The sequence below is a fragment of the Etheostoma cragini genome, chromosome 18 (genome assembly GCF_013103735.1).
Source record: "Etheostoma cragini isolate CJK2018 chromosome 18, CSU_Ecrag_1.0, whole genome shotgun sequence".
NCBI lineage: Eukaryota > Metazoa > Chordata > Actinopteri > Perciformes > Percidae > Etheostoma > Etheostoma cragini.
In genome coordinates this window covers 5,126,592-5,143,222 of record NC_048424.1, presented here as the reverse complement: position 1 = coordinate 5,143,222, position 16,631 = coordinate 5,126,592, and the positions used below count along the sequence as shown (strand labels likewise).

The window sequence follows — 16,631 nt, the reverse complement described above, 5'->3', positions numbered from 1 at the left end:
TGAAAAAACAAACCTTCTCCAAATCAGGCTCCTCCAGGGCCAAAGCTAGGCCGTTGTTGTCCATCACTGAAGATGCTGCAACATCCAACGGAGTGGAGCCCCGCATTGCTTCAGAGGCTACAAACCCACACACCCACGCACACACGCACACCAAGTGTTAACAGCAAAGAAAACTTTACATTTGTTCTGTACTAAACGACAGGGGGCAGTCTATCTACATCTCTCTCTTGCAGTCCAGTAGCAGGTAGTGGAACAGGATCAGAAGAAATGACATACCGATTTTTGAAAGACAGTTTAAAAAATAAATAAATATTCATACACTTAATATTTAGTTCGCCTTTAACAATAAATATCTTTTTCCCAACTCTTGCAAATCCAGCAGATTCACATACAACACCTTATTACTAAAAGCACTTTACATGGATATGAACTGAAAATGCTTCTTCACTTCAATGCTACACTATATTTCTTCAGCAATATTTGGCTCTCAATAAACATTGCAAACATAACACTTATGTTCACAAACCCTTACAAAAATATGCTAATTTTACATTAAGATTACCTCTGTAACTTTTAATAAACATTTATGTCTCCTATCTATTACAATAAACATTAATATTGTAAAAACAAAAACAAAAATTGAGTTTGCCTTCATCTGTCCTCTCCAGGCAGGAGCTTTAGTTTACAGCAGCAGTAGGAGCCCAGTGACTCATCAGTCCTGCACTGCATGACTAAATAACCTCCATCGCTCTCTGCCATTCTTTTTTCTCTATCAGCTGCCTCCTTCTCTGCCCCTTTCACTCCCTAGCTGATACCCTGGCATAATGTAGGCGATACGTTTGTGTCTGCATTTCAATTAGTTGAAAATCCTTTCTATCAGGTGGCACCTATTGGTTTCATTAAACATTTTGCATAGTTTTTGCAGCAGCAAAAGGACAATGTTTTAGATCCGACAGTGTGGTTAATACTTGAAGAAATTCAAAAACTCAAGGAATACATTTAAATTCTTCTTTCCCTTCTGAAAACCGTACATCCTTTTCTTTAATACCTTCTGCTCATGCTTCACATTGCCATCCTTTCTCAGAATGATATATTTTAGTAATAGAAGTAGTCATAGAAGAAAAAGCTGTAAGTCACATTTAATGAATCTACCAGTCCTTACCCAGCCCGACACTGCTGTTCTCCAGCAGGTAGCTGAGGTGGTCAAACATGGCTTTCTGGTTCTGACGGCTAATACGACAGAAGTAGCACAAGAAACGACAACAGCTGGCCACCATCTTGGGAAAGGCGATCTCCTGTGGGTAAAAAAAATAAGACCAATATTAATATTAAAAAGAAGAGATGGGGGATGGTCAACTATGCAGTACTTTTAATTTTTCATAGAAAGACATTGAGAGAGACATGTGTGCAGCCTTCCGGTTGCGCTGTGGTTTCTTTCTGTTCTCTGTTACGCGGCATGCCACACCTGGAGCATTTCAGAAGCAGAGCGTCTTGCCTGCCCAATTCGCAGATTTAATTGTCTCTATAAGTACTTACAAGAAAAATCACGTGTTTATTAAGCTAGTATCTACATTTCCCTACAAGTACTCCAGTAATTAAAGACTGTGCCTTCTCTTTTCTAGCATTGTCTTTATAATAAGAATCAGTGGTGTCTATTTTGTTTTTCCACATCCAAGATTAATTTCTCGTTGTCCGTGGTGTTGTAGAGGAGACACATGCAATAATCGGGGGGGTATTTCGGTAAATGTACTGGATGCCCTCCTCTTTGACTTCTGGCCAGGCTGTCTGAATGCGGCCACAATTGCAATTCTGGTGTAAAACAGGGGCAATGCCAGAAACACACTGCACACGATAAGGTTTTACAAAATAAAACAACGTTTTAAATAAAACAAGAAAGTCTTGACTTCTCAGCTGTGACACACTATCAGGCAAAGGAGGAAGAGACCGACGGGCGGACAGAGAGAAACAAAGTGACACACGCTCACACTCGCACACTCGCACATGCGCACTGGGTTGAAGAATAGAAAACTTATTGGATATTATACCTTGATTATGTTACACAATTTGTAACATTGTAACATAAAATCAATATGTAATTGTAAGAGTTAATCTTGCAAACCCTATACAATTACAAGCTGTGGTTATGCCACTAATTATGGCCACAGTAAGGGAAGTGCACATATCAAGTGGCAGTAAACTGGTCTGGAATTTATGTCTGAGACTGCGTGATGAGACTGCCACAGTCCCATGTGGAGGCCTGAATGTCTCCCTGAGGTCTTTCTGTCTGAGGTTTAATTCATGCTTGGCACTGGACTTGGCATTAAATCACAACCATCTCTTCCAGCTTCTGTCAGCACTGCCCAAAAAGGACAGGCTTGAGAGGCCTCTCCTTTCATCCCTCTCTTGCACTTCTCTGCCCTCTCCATTACCCTTGTGGTTTTTCAGAGTATTAAGTTGTTGATCTTGGCTTACTTCACATTCTTAGAATACAGTTTGTTTTCCTAAGATCAGTATACAACATTTTAAGCGTAAAAGGTTCGCCCCTGTAAAGGCTTTTCAGTTAAATAGTTGCAGGTACAAAACCCTAATCTGAATCTAAATCAGAATCATTCAGTATAATTTCCACCGTCTGCAAACACAAGTGAATGAATGCACTAGAAACAAAACGTGGACCCACTGTCCCGTAACGCTCTAAGACGTGAAATAATCTTAGCCTTTACCTTACTACGTTCTATCAAAGGTTCCCTGGATGCTCAATATTTTACAAAAAGAGGTAAATATTTCTTAATAACTCTTAAAATGTCAGCAAATTTGGGGGTAATAAAATAAAAGGCCAACAAGCTGACACTTGCAAGGGTTAAATTCTGTTTAAATTACTATTTATTTAAGCTTGAACTTTTATGTGGGAAGTCGTAGAGGTGCAACACTCCAGAACAAGCATGTAAGTGGGTATTGAACTGAGATTGTTTGTCAACTATTTTATTTTATTAAAATAAAATGATCACAGCTAATACAGAATGTAGTATGCTTTCGTACCTGGGATTTGTCTCCTCCCAGCACGTTGACCATGACCTCCATAACAGTCTCGTGCATGCCCAGCACTCTCATTAAGTTGGGATGTTGGTAGAAAACCTTGTTGTTCATGATGTCACTGTGAACATAAGAAGTTGGTTTGTGAAGTTCATGATATATTGTACATATATTGTATCCCAAATTTTTGAGGCAATATACAGCACATTCAAAATAATGCACAGTTGAGAAAATGTATCTTAGTTATGTGCAATGAAGAACAACTATGTCACAAACTATCAATTATCATCATATTTTTACATTACAATTTACATAGTATTAAAACAAACAGATAGATAGAATTGCATTTATTGCTATACATTTTCTCACCTGAGTCCATCAATCATCAATTTCTCCTCCTCTTTGCCCATTCGAACTGACAGCAGTGACCTGATTTGACCTAGAGATACCAGCAGGTTGATGGCATCCTGCACAGATGCAGCACTGATGGTGTAGGATTTCTTCATGGCCCGGAGCAGCTCCCCGATGCCGTCATACTGCCTCCTTAGCAGGCTGAACATCACTCTGACCAGCTCTGGGTCCTGGATGTGAGACTCCTGAGCCCAGCTGATTATGGTCTGGGATATCAGCTCCTTCAGGTTGGCTGGAGAAGTGGGAATTCAATATCCAAACAGTGAATAATTCTTTAGAGGTAGTAACGTTAGTGCAGCTTTCCTATAAGAGGCAATGGTTTAGTGGTGGTATGACTTGACAACCACTAATCTAATTCTAACCATTTAATTCAAAGTTGTTTAACTGGCTTTAAAATAACGTACATGCAAAAAAGCAGAATCAATAAAAAGCATCATCCTGACATTTCTAACTAACTAGAACTCATCTGAGCTTTGTAGGAGGTTAAAAATTTGCCAAATGTCAAACAACTCAAAAATCTAATTTTCTTTGTCTTATATACAATGTCTTATATCTTGCTCTGCAAAATGTACCAGATTTGCAAGAGGTGTCCAGTGGTACAAGCACAATGAAGTACTGTTGGGCTTGCAGTCCCAGTCAATTGTGTTTATACTTACTATACAATTTTAGAGGACTTTAAAAACGGGACATAAAATTACTGTGTGGAACTACAGCCTCTTCAACATCAGACTAGCTGGTTTATTAGAATTTAAAGTCCAGCAACCTGAAAATACATTATTTATGTGTATGGAAACATTTGAAAGGAAGTTTGTGATAAAGCCAAAAGACAACACAAATACTAGCAATGTTTAATTTATTTCTAGGTCCAAAATAATTTTGTAATTATTTGATTTGGTGTATTAAAAAAAGTAAAAAGGTAGTGTTGGGACTGTTGTACGAATAATTCCAATCATGCATCTGGCACATTCAGCCTTGAGTTTAATTTATCATACGTTTAAGTTTAAGTTCATGCTACTCATGATCCAACATATTTTATCAGAAGCCTCAGGGCAGGTTGTTGACTGTCAGCAGCGCTGTGATTGTTACATTAACATTATCACGATTCAGGCATTTAGGAAACAGTACAATTTTGAATGCCATGTGTAATGTGTGAGAAATATGGAGAAATTAATTTGTATTGTATCATCCACATGAAGAATTTCCAATAAGGAGCTCAAGAGGTACGACAACAATGCAAAGATAGCAGAAACATTATGCGTGATCCAGGAAGATGTGTATAATCAGCAGGATCCCCAACCAAGTCAATAGTGCTCAGTTCAGAAACAGAGTGAAACAGAAGCACGCTACAGTGTATGTAATTCTTCAGATTCGTGGAAGACGAGAAGAAAGAGTTCTGCTCCTACTTTTGTAATTTGAGCAAATTACCTCAAAATAATCTTTATGTCTCCATGTACACTGATGCTGTCATTTATATATTACACGAGTGTACTTTGAAGTAATATACAACTGGCTTGGCAGTTTGGGAAGGTATGTGTGATCTGTCACTAAAATAATAATAATACTAACACTACTACTACTACTAATACTACTACTACTAATAATAATAATAATACTATTTTTAAAGCAAAATGCAGGTACTACAGATTCTACTACTATACAAAACATTTTTCTTCTTGCAAATTGACTCATAAACTGTTAGGGAATAATTTGCTTTTGCTTTTCCTTTAAAACTTGACTCCTTGGGAGTAACTGATGGTTACCAAGGACTGTTGAGAAACAGCTGGGTCCTCTGATCCCCAGGCACACTTAAAAATACTTTTTTATAAGAATAAAAATAAAACATGAATAACATATCTACCTCATGCATTTATAATAGAGCACAAAATGCAAGAGATACATAGAAGACAGATAAACATTTCAGAGTTTTTTTTTGTGTGATTCTTTGAAACTTCTCATCAAACTTTAATCTCACAGACAAGCTCCAATAAACCCAGATACAACTACAGGGGAACTCAGTGAACTGTAGTGATAAATGAAGAGCTGAAGCTAAATGCTGCACCTCTCCAATTGATACATTGCTATTCCTAAGCTATCGCTGAACTTTAGGTGTGTGTCAACAACCCAACATCTGTGGCAAACGAGGGGTCAGATTCAAGCAGAATCCTAATGTCAGACCAGACAGATACAAAGAGAGAAAAAGGTAGAGAGACAGCTACCCTGAAGGTGAATGTCTCGCAGATCCACATCTGCTCTGCATCGTCTCAAACAGTGGCTCACATGGGAGTCATCACTAACACAAAAATCTACACTGTCTGCAAGCTATTCTGCAAATTACCACACAGTCAATATGGTAGTATTACGTGTTTCATAGCCTGCTCCAGGTTTTCAGCACAAACCAAACACAAAGTTGGCGGTACTGTGGCTTTAACAAAATATCAAACATGTCATTTACATCTATTCATTTTTCTAAACACATATAATGTAGCACAACTATATAGGCACAGTGTCTACCTTATCTAACAAGGCTGAAGTTAACCACTGACAAAAGAATCCTAGAGTACTATCTGTATGAGTCCAGTCAAGATGTAGTCAGTCTACTTAAAGTAGATGTAGAGTGATTTAGGAGTGAATAAAAGGATAATTTACTATTAAGTTCCAACATCTGGTATTTATGTGGAGCACATAAGCAACACAGTCCTTAAAAGACTATCTTACACCCATAGGACCGCAGCACAAAGCCAAACGCAAGTGTCTTTGCTATTTTAAGAACGTCCAGCGCTTATGTCATTTAAATAGCAAATGCACCTGTGCCCTGGTCTTACAGGGAGCTTTGTTCAGGTGAATTCACACATCCTATGTGCTTCACGCAATCCAATCAGATCGTTAAAATAGGGCCCCTTTAAGTACAAAGACTCAGCTGTCTTCAGTAGGCATAACATGGAGCCCTGACAATGAACAGCAGATTCAATTTAATTAGCTTTTTATTAATTATATTAGTGTAATACACTAATCTTTATAAAATCACCATTCCAAAGTGTTCTAAAGCCAAGAAAGCTCTATTTGTTGAATCGAAATTGAGAATATGTTGGGTCTTTTGATGATGATGAACTTACAGTAATGGTTTTAGTTTCAAAGCCTTCATAAAGTGGTTTGATTGATTTCGGCGTTGTTCAGATTATTCACTAGGATGCATAGTACTAAATTTACAGATAAGACACTGGTATAACATTTACATGTAAAAAAAAAATAGTATGATAGACTTAAAGAGCAACGGCTTGTTTCCCACCCATAATTTACAGTAATACGCCTACCTCCATATTATATAAATATGAGGTCTATCAGAATCATCTTGAATCACATCATCTGTCCACTTATGAAGCTTTTCAATAATGCATGCGAGGTGTGAGAGGCCTGAGTAAAGCATTAAAATTTATAGCAGAGTCTGCTGTGGCTGTCCATTAGTCTATTATTTAAAACAAAACATAGCCATGCTTTCAGTAAAGGGCAGCAGACAAGAATATTGAAACCACTGATCCCAGATTAAAGCAAAGGGCTTGCCCAACTAGTAGCTGGGCAGTGTTTTATGTTTTGTATCATTTATGACATTGGTCATAATATGACCTGGTTCGAGGTTTTTCAACACAAATGTGATGTTTAAAAACAAATGTGGTGTATCAAAGACATATTTTAGAATGTGCTATGGCTTATTTACTTTCAACCAAACCTTTAGATATAGAATATATATTGATATGTTGGCATTAACATCACTAAAATCCTGTGCAAGTTGTGTAGCAACAAGACGTTAAATTGGTAAAAGCTAGTCTCACACTACTATCTGCATCATAGTTTGAAATTAGAATGTGTCCAATGATGTCAGATGAAAAGAGTTTACAAATTTGGGTTTGTAGCGATTTTCACTACTAAATGTTATACCTGTATTGAAACATTAACTGCACTGGTGTGACATATAATGCCTGTATATAATATGAGGTGAAACTTAATCAGCCAATAAGTACACTTTAAACAAGGCCAATTCTCCTCTTTGATGTTCAGAGAGACTTACTGGGAGCTGCCTGTTCCTTCTCTGTGGGTTCCTCCTCTGTTTTCTGAGGTGGACCTTTGATCTTGTAGAGTAAAGCGAGGAGACGGCCTTTAATAGAAGTGTCCTGCTCTTCCTCTTCCTCCTCCACGGGAATTCCTGCAAGGGAAAACTAATTTTTGTCAGTCACTCGGAAAATCAACATTTTGTATCAAGTGCTTAAATGTGCTCCTTTTGATACTATACCAAAGGGTTTAGGTGTAGTATGTTAAGACACCAGTATGTTGGTTTTTTAATATTTCTGATAACAAGTCGGGTCAATGAGACTGGTAGCCTTCATTTCACACCAGGCACATGACGAGTGTTTACCACACCAATAAAAACCATTGCTCAGTTTTTTTGTTGGTCAAAGATAAAAAGAAGAGGGGTGTGCAGTCAACGTCTATACAGTATGTGCCATTCCTGGTCTAAAACAGTTCAGGGCGTTGCATTGTCTCCATCTATTGAAGGTCAAGCTATCTTAAATGTACCCTAATATAAATCCTCTATGTGTGGGATATTTCATGTCCGTTGGGGCATATGTTCCGGTTGTGCCCAAAGTTATCCAGTTTCTGGGACTTAATATTTAAAACTTTGTCTGATATTCTTGGACACAGTTTGCATGCATATGTTTTCCCTCTAAAATACAAATAAAGACGTTAAAAAAATCTGTTTGAGTAAGAAGATATCTATACTGAGAATAAATATCTATGAACTAAAACCAACAATATTTGTAAAGTAATTGAGGGAGCAATTGGACTCTACCACAGTGCAGTCGCAATTCTTCATGGAAGGAGTTGAGTTCATCCTGGATCTCCTCGGGACAGGGGCAGTCCTCCCCTGCACTGAAATTCAACAGGATGTTGATCTGCAGGAAAAAGACAACAATAAGGTTAGAAGCAGAGAGAAGGGAAGGGAATAGAAGTAGTCAGAAATAGTCAGAAAATGTTTACATCAAGTCTTGTAACAAGTAAAAATTAAAACCTTTAAAGGAATTTCTAATAACAAGATTTTAAAGTGATAGCTTTAATGATAAATTATTCTAAATAGCTACACATCTGCTGTTTTCGCTGTATTTCACAAGCTAACAAGCCTTAATATACATGAGATGCTTTCTGGGGCTAAGCAAATGTCCAGCTTAGGCTTATCTGATTTCTATTTCTGGCGGGACTTTTTAATAAACCATGGGAGGAACATACAGCAATCTTGGAGAATGTTGCCCACAGCACACCTGCAGACGACCACTATAGTACTTATTTTTCAAGGATCAGAGTGTAGCTGTAGGCCTGAGCTTATCTGCAAGGTTTTGCAGCTCAGAGGACGTGCAATTAAATAGTTTGAACATGAAAGCTTTTCAACTGTGCAGATCTAAACTTTGGGCTGGCTCTTTTACAGCAGTGCAGTGTTGTAAGAACTTCACTCGGTACAAAAGCAAGTGATCTGAACACATAGAGAAAATGAATGGCTGGACTTTCTAGCTACTGGAAAGAATGAATAATTTGTAGCCCTCTCTTCCTCTTGACTCTGGCTATGAGGCACACTATGAGAGGTGTGGATGTTAAACTGGGCCCACTCATTAGCTACAAAGATCTGAGCCCCTGGCACTTCAATTTGCTGACGCAGTTACTACACAATACTTTGAAAAACACTGAAAGCTTGTGGTGTAAGGGAGAGCACAACTCTTGCTTTAGTTTGGGTTATAGTACGCCACTAAGGAGCAAAGTCTTGATCCCGGGGATATATATTTCAACTGCTTCTATTTGTTCTGTTTATATTTTAAAAAGCAAAAAACAAAAAAAAAGAGAATTTATTTTATTTTGTAAATACGTTTTTCAATCATCCAGCTGTTAAATGATAACATGAATACAAGTTGCACTAGGTATTCCCTGTGTGCCTAGTATTTAGGATGCGTACACATGACATAATAGTAGAGCGAAATAAATATAAAGGCCCATAATGGTAATTTAATAAATAGTCATTACAATTAAATCCCAAATATGGACATTATGAAGAGTAGCTGTAACCAGAGTAACAAATAATGTAGAACATTGGTCCATATGCCCTTTGACTGACTATTGCCCTGACGTCATCACACAACAAAACTTGAGTCTGACCTCTCAAAAGGAAGATTGCTTCAACAACGAGCAAATAAATCCTTAAAAGATAAAATTATTTTGGTCTTAAAGGTTGAAATAGCACGGGCTGCACTGTCTGCGGTTTGATTTAGATTAGTTAGGGTTTAGGTCCGCGGTGGGAGCAGCTCCAGCAGGGGACCCCAAATTCCCCTCTCCCGAGCCACATTTATCAGCTCCGACTGAGGGATCCTGAGGCGTGCCCAGGCAAGGTTGGAGATAGAATCCTTCCACCTAGTCCTGGGTCTTCCCTAAGGCCTCCTCCCAGCTGGACTTGCCTTGAACACCTCCCAAGGGAGGCACCCAGGAGGCTCTACAAGCTCTTCACCCTATCTCTAGGGGAGATGCCAGCCACCCTCTAAATGAAGATGGATGGATGGAGGTTTTAAGTTTCCTAACAGCATCTATGGCCTTGTCATATGGCCTTGGTATTTTTCTCCAGCAATTTTCCCATTACCCATTTGTGCTCTCTGTTAAGACTGCTGTTTTTTAATATGGGGTTAAAAAACCTTGCACCTATAAACAGTGGATTGATGCTGTTTCTACAGGTGTTATGACCGGTAAACTTGAAAACACAATAATGCAAAGTCAGCCTTTTGGGATTAATAACAATTTTCTTCTCTTAAATGTCAGCCTTTTAGCCTCAGTATCATAATTTAGCCACACATATGGCCCAATCTGGTAATAGCAGTTGAAAATAAAGTTAAGGGACAACATAAAACTAAAAAGCACTCAGAGAACTACAGAACCCTGAGCTTGTGCATCAATGTCATTGATTTTTTTTCACCCGAAGGCTCGAGTGATAATTCTGGGGAATTGTTCCTATTTATACTTCAAACCACCTTGAACATGAATTACATCTCAAACAGAATGTAAACAGTTTTTCATTGTATACAACCTGGATGGTCTACTGCAATATTGTACCTGCTCATGTGGGGGTGAACGAAACTCTTTAGTCTTCTTGGCAGTGATGGCGGCGGACATGTTAAACGCCAGCATCAGCTCATTGTAGCGGAACTTCTGGTTGAACTGCAGCTTGGACACGAAGCTGTCGGAGAAGGAGACGATGGCCTCAATGCGGTGCTTCAGCTCACAGTCGCAGAAGTAGTGCAGCAGCTCACACATCTGAAAAAAATACACTAATTCATCAACAATGGCAATTTAGAGTACACAGTAAAAGTTTAGCTTTCTCTCTGTGTCTGTATTGTTTGATCTAGTTCTGAATAATTTTCTTATTAACTGATTTGTTTTTCTGTATGTTAAAGAGAGAGAAACTTCACATATCATTGCCATTTCCAAGAGCTTATCTGCCTCCATCTCCATAATACAAAGATCAAAACGGTGTTTAAGTTTTAATGTGTACAGAATAGTGGCTTTTCTGTCATTGATAACAACATTAGTATTCAACCACTGCCTTGCTTTGCACTCAGGCACTCACTTCGCATTGAGAGATCAAAAATAAACTGCTCTGAATTGCTGACACATGAGGAATCGGTGTACTAAATTGGAGGAAGGCAAATATGATGGGGAAAATTGAAATTTAATTAAAACCTAGGGATATTATTGATGAACTTAGTTTCATGCAAGCGTTCTCAATCTCACATTTAACTGTTGAAACACGTGTTGATGTTTTTATGATAATTTCATTACCTGGCGTTTGACAGACTCGGGCAGCGACTTCTCCAGCAGACCTTTAACTTGCGGTTTACTCTCCTTTGTCTCCTCCTCTCCCGCTTCTACAGCCTTCTCCTCGTTCTTGCTCACGTCCTCTTTCTCTCCCGTCACAGCTACCTCATCCCCCTTGGCTTCCTGGCCCTCCTTGGCCTCTCCAAACACGTTGGGGTCAATCAGGAGGAGAATCAGTCTCACCTCGTCACTTGTTAGGACTCCTATTATTAAGAGTGTTCCAATCAGCTTCAGGATGGGAACAAACTGGTACTCCACGCTACCGCCTACCGGGTCTCGGATGTGTGTTCCTCCACCCTGCACGGCCTCAGTGAGCATGCTGATGGCTTTCTCTTTCAGAATGCCCAGAGGAATCTGGGGACTGTAGAGGAACTGGGGGCGCTTTGTGTTGATGATGCCGACGGCGGAGAAGTTGACCCGAGGTTTGAGGGAGGTGCTCAGGCCCACGCCAGGCAGCGAGTGCCGCTTGGACTCATCAGGGAACAGCTTGATGGCGCGAGTCTCATCCGTCACAGGGATGATGAACTCGTTGTTCATCATCAGACGAGCCTCCTTTGCAGTCTCAAGATGGATGCTGGCAATGAGAAGAACATCAATTCAGTTATTGCGAGGCATTGGCCATCATACTTATTATGAAATAACCATTCAGTATTCTCATTCTAGGTTTAAAAATGTTTTTCCTTAAGTGGTATAAATGTGCAATTGATAAGATTTGTTTATACCAACAGCACAAAATTACCAATATGTATGTGTGTGTGTGTGTGTGTGTGTGTGTGTGTGTGTGTGTGTGTGTGTGTGTGTGTATATATATATATATATATATATATATATATATATATGGAAGTGACAGGGTTGTTGATCAATACCAGTGAGTCAGCAATTACCTGAATAGCTGCTGAGATGCTGAGCGCTCAAATGCATTGTGGACCATAATCACAGGTTTAGGAAGAACTTCCCACCCACAGGGATGTTAACACCCTCCAATTAAAAATTAATTTCCAGTCATGGAGGAAAGGATGATTTCTTTTTATGTAGCAGGTAAAATTACCAATGTTAAGCAAGATTATGAAAAATTTACTGTGTGGACTTGAGTGCGGCTCCATCACATTGTTCATATTTAGATTCTCCGATGAGTAAAAATATTGCATTGAACCAGTATGGGCATCTCGGTTTGGTACATGAATTTACATGGCGAATACACTGTATACAAATAAATAAATCTTGTGTGCAAATTAATAAATATAATGCATAACTCCTGTTTAATCAAGTGTGTTTGTGTGTGTGCGCCCAACTCCAACTCTGATTGGCTTACCATGAAATTTTACTCAACCTCAGCCAATCTTTAGCATTTATGCGTTTGTCTCGTGCACGGCCCACTAACCAAGGAAGAAAAAATATGTCTGCCTTTCGGCTTAGAGACCTAGTTTGTCTGATGAAAAAAACAGCTTCAATTATAGTAACCCGCCGCGGTTTTCATCAGGAACAGTAACAGTGTTATTAAGATGGGAAGAGTAATCAATTAGATTATTTGTTGCTGAAAAAAGTAATGCCATTACTAACGCCGTTTTTCCCATCACTGGTGAAGATGAATACAAAAATCAATCTAAAACAAAATCCAATCTGATAATGTTCAATTTAAACTGCAAATAACACACCTGATAAGGACATTGTAGAAGCCCTCTCTCAGCATGCCAGAGAGGTACTGGTTGTCAATGGTGTAGAGGAGCTGGGATTGGTCCAAGTGGCTGCAGAGGGCGTGAGCAACTCGGGTGTTTCCCAGGGCACACAAGGCACAGTACAGCTTCAGTGTGTGGTAGTGGAACTTTCTCAGGTCTTCATGCTCAGATAACTCCAGAATGTCCAAACACCTAGAAGAAAGCAGAAAGAAAGTTGGTAATGGGCAACCATTTACACTGCAGCCGTTTATACAGTACAACAGTACTGTAGGTATACAACCATTTATTTTTTTAAGATTATATTTTTGGGACATTTCCACCTTTAATGGAGACATTACACCTGAGATAGCTGAGATATGAAAGCTGAGACATTAAAGGGGAGATGTCTGTTAGTTATTAAATTCACATTATTTATCCAAAAATAATTGGCAAAGAAATCTTGACTGAGGGTTTATGTTCTTTTTCATAAAAGGTACTATTTAATGATAAAAGATTTGATCCAAAACAATCACTCCTAAGATGAATATACAAACTCCTCAAATGCTGGGCCAAGTGTTTCTGACTGTACCTACTCATCAAACAAACCAAGGTTGAATTCTTTCAACTTTTAGCATCAAACCCAATTTAAATCGGCAAATCATTACCACGTTAGCTTTAAGACAACAGGGAACCGACAGTATACAACCAGACTAGATGCATGAAAAATATCAAAATGCAGTGTTTTGCATGACAATTGCAACAGAATACAAGGATCTACGGGAAATGTGGTCTTAATATTAACAACACAATGACATTTGTGTGAGGCAGGGACTATCAATCATCTATAGCGTTACATTGTGCTATTGAAAGACTTGGTTTTTATTAGTACTACTAACCACTTGGCAATAAAAAAAACAAAAAAAACAAAGCACCTGTCTCTCGTATGGCCAATTCGTTTTTTTCTAGATAATGTTAACACAACATAACATTGTACTGTAGGACTGGACTAATCACGCACAGCAGTTAAAGGTGTTTACAGTATATGTTTTAAGCCTACATCACATCCTTGTTGCACACCTGTTCTCTTCAGGTATATGTACGGCTATCATCTGAAGTGGTTCCAGGCACTGGACAACCCATCCGTGCCTCTCGCTGACCCGAGCAGTCTCCACGCTGAGGAAGGTGTTTGGCATCCGGCTCCACAGCACGGACACGATGGTCTGCACATCCAGACGTGGGGGGCACTGCGGCACTGGGTTCCTGTGCTCACTCTTAAATATGGCAGAAGAGAGCGGCATCGCATCCTGGGAGCAGAGGCAGAAGACGGAAATAATATGAAATATAATATTCAAAAAGGAAAACATTTGTAACTAATGGAAGTGGTTTTGGTTTTAGTAATTTATTACACAACCTGGAATAAATATTCAGATTTTAAAAACACTTTAAAAGTAATATAAATCTGTGGAGGTTTATTGTAGACCCTGAGGGACCCTTGAGCAAACTTAATTAATATTTCATCTTGAATTATTGTCCTTACATCATACCAAATAGCGTGTGTCTGTCATATATATATATATATATATATATATATATATATATATATATATATATATATATATATATATATATATATATATATATATATATATATATATATATATATATATATATATATATATATATATATATATATGTAAAGTTGTTCTTCATACTGTATCATGGTTATCTATTCATTACAGTAGTTGAGGTTAGGTGTACTATAGTACTAGTAAATGAGGAAGATTAAACATATTTAAAACGTTCTATTTGTTCTGGGAAAACCAAAATTCACTGCTACTCTCCATACCGTGTCCAAGCAATGCATATTGTTAAGATTTAAAGAGAGACAAACCTGGATCTTCACAAATTCAAACTGGAAAAGGTTTGCACTGGTGGGGAGTACAAACACAGCTGGGAACAGCTTAGTATTTGGTTCCACCTAAAACAAAACAAAACAAAGCTCAGTCATCAACACCATAGATTTATTCATTCTGATTGATAAGCTTTAATCATGCACCTCACACAAGAAAAAGCAGATCTGCCCTGAATTAACCCCTTAGTCTTAGTGGAATCTAAGTTCTTATTTCAGCTCAATGCTGATGAGCAGCATTCTGCTATTTGTGGTGTCAGTTCTGGTGGCAAATTCAACAAACGTCAGACGGACTATAACCTCTAGGGCCCATGGATTAGCTGGCATTTTAAATTCAAGCTCAATGAGTATCAGTTGGTGTTCTGTTGACAGCCATCCGGGACAAAAGATGAATACAAGGAGAAAGAAAAAACAACTGAAGCCTAAACAGAACAAGAAGCTTTTCATCAAGTTAAAAGCCTCTTTAATCCCTCAGAAGAATCCCTCCTTTAAAAAAAAAGAAGCTTATTCACAAATAAAAAGGGAGAAAAAAACAGGCATAAGAAAGATAACATAACTTGGGTGATAGAAGCTTCCCAAGGCATCATTTTGTGGTCTAGTCAGGTATTAAATATAACGCCTTAAAACCTAAAATCAACAAGACAAGATGAGATTACCAAGCAGATGTCTGTCTTTGTTAAGACTCGGTATTGAAAACCAGTGAGAATTCAATTGTGCAATTTCCTAATTGCCTTTCTGCATGTCTAATTTACAGCAGTGCAAATGTGTTGGTAATCTGAAGGAAAGCTAGAAGGGAAGGTATTCTGATTGTGTGCTGGCAATACAAACACGTCTTAGTGCCATCCTCCCAAAGATTTAAAAAACAATTGACTTCTTTTCTCCAGATGGATTAGACAATATGAAACTATCTGCCGACTCTAAGTTATACAGAGGAGAAATACTGTATATCATCCACAGGAGAGAGAATAAATAACGGAGCTGAAGTGTATGAGGCACAGTGTTATTGTGCGTTAGTGCTAAACAACCCACTAACTGGGCTATTATCCTTATTTACCTGATATGTTGCGGACAGCTCCTTGCCGTTGGCAGTGAAAGACACCAGGCCAGTGGCCAGGTCGATCAGACAGCCGATTTCCAGGTCAGAGTTGGAGCGGCTGGAGGAAGACGGGCCGACTGCGTCCGCTCCACACACCATGTAGCAGTTACTCCTCTGGACACTGCAGCAACACCATCAGAACATGAGCTTGGCATTCATAAATCCATGTAAACATGAACAACCACTAGACAACAAAGATAATTGAAAACAACTACCTTGTGCGCAACATATTTTTGTTACAGGTCACATTCATTTATCTTTTGTCGACTCTTGATTCATTCATATACATTCTCTTTCCGGAGATGCAGTGCCATTTAAATATGGGTTTATGGGTAATCTAGAAGTCTTAACTTACCACACTGGTTAAAATGTTTATAATTTATACAGGGTTGACTGGGAACCATTTAAATGATGACAATGATAAAGATATTGTGTTATGTTTTATGTGTTTTGTTGTAGTATAATGCTGACAGGTCACCTGCATCTTTGCTATCTTAGCATCAAGCACAAAGAAAAGTCATGGACATTATTGTGTTTTCCTTAACATTTGTTTGTAGATGTTTTTACTGCTAATCATTTGTGGTATGAGGTATTCAAAAGTGTGTTCACAGAATGATTGCTCTTTTGTTTTAAA

General features: G+C 38.5%; 1 protein-coding gene across 10 annotated transcripts in view; it reads right to left on the bottom strand.

The window, feature by feature from the left end:
• ryr3 (ryanodine receptor 3) overlaps positions 1-16,631 on the bottom strand; it is a 111,068-nt gene that overhangs the window by 40,563 nt on the left and 53,874 nt on the right. For all 10 annotated transcript variants that reach the window (XM_034901057.1, XM_034901058.1, XM_034901062.1 and 7 more), the window contains 12 exons: positions 15,956-16,118; positions 14,884-14,970; positions 14,070-14,296; positions 12,993-13,205; positions 11,302-11,911; positions 10,576-10,776; positions 8,285-8,387; positions 7,505-7,639; positions 3,400-3,673; positions 3,037-3,151; positions 1,163-1,295; positions 14-117 (listed from right to left, as the gene is read on the bottom strand). In XM_034901057.1, the coding sequence (XP_034756948.1) occupies positions 14-117; positions 1,163-1,295; positions 3,037-3,151; positions 3,400-3,673; positions 7,505-7,639; positions 8,285-8,387; positions 10,576-10,776; positions 11,302-11,911; positions 12,993-13,205; positions 14,070-14,296; positions 14,884-14,970; positions 15,956-16,118 (2,365 nt within the window). The remainder of the gene's footprint in view (positions 1-13; positions 118-1,162; positions 1,296-3,036; positions 3,152-3,399; positions 3,674-7,504; positions 7,640-8,284; positions 8,388-10,575; positions 10,777-11,301; positions 11,912-12,992; positions 13,206-14,069; positions 14,297-14,883; positions 14,971-15,955; positions 16,119-16,631) is intronic.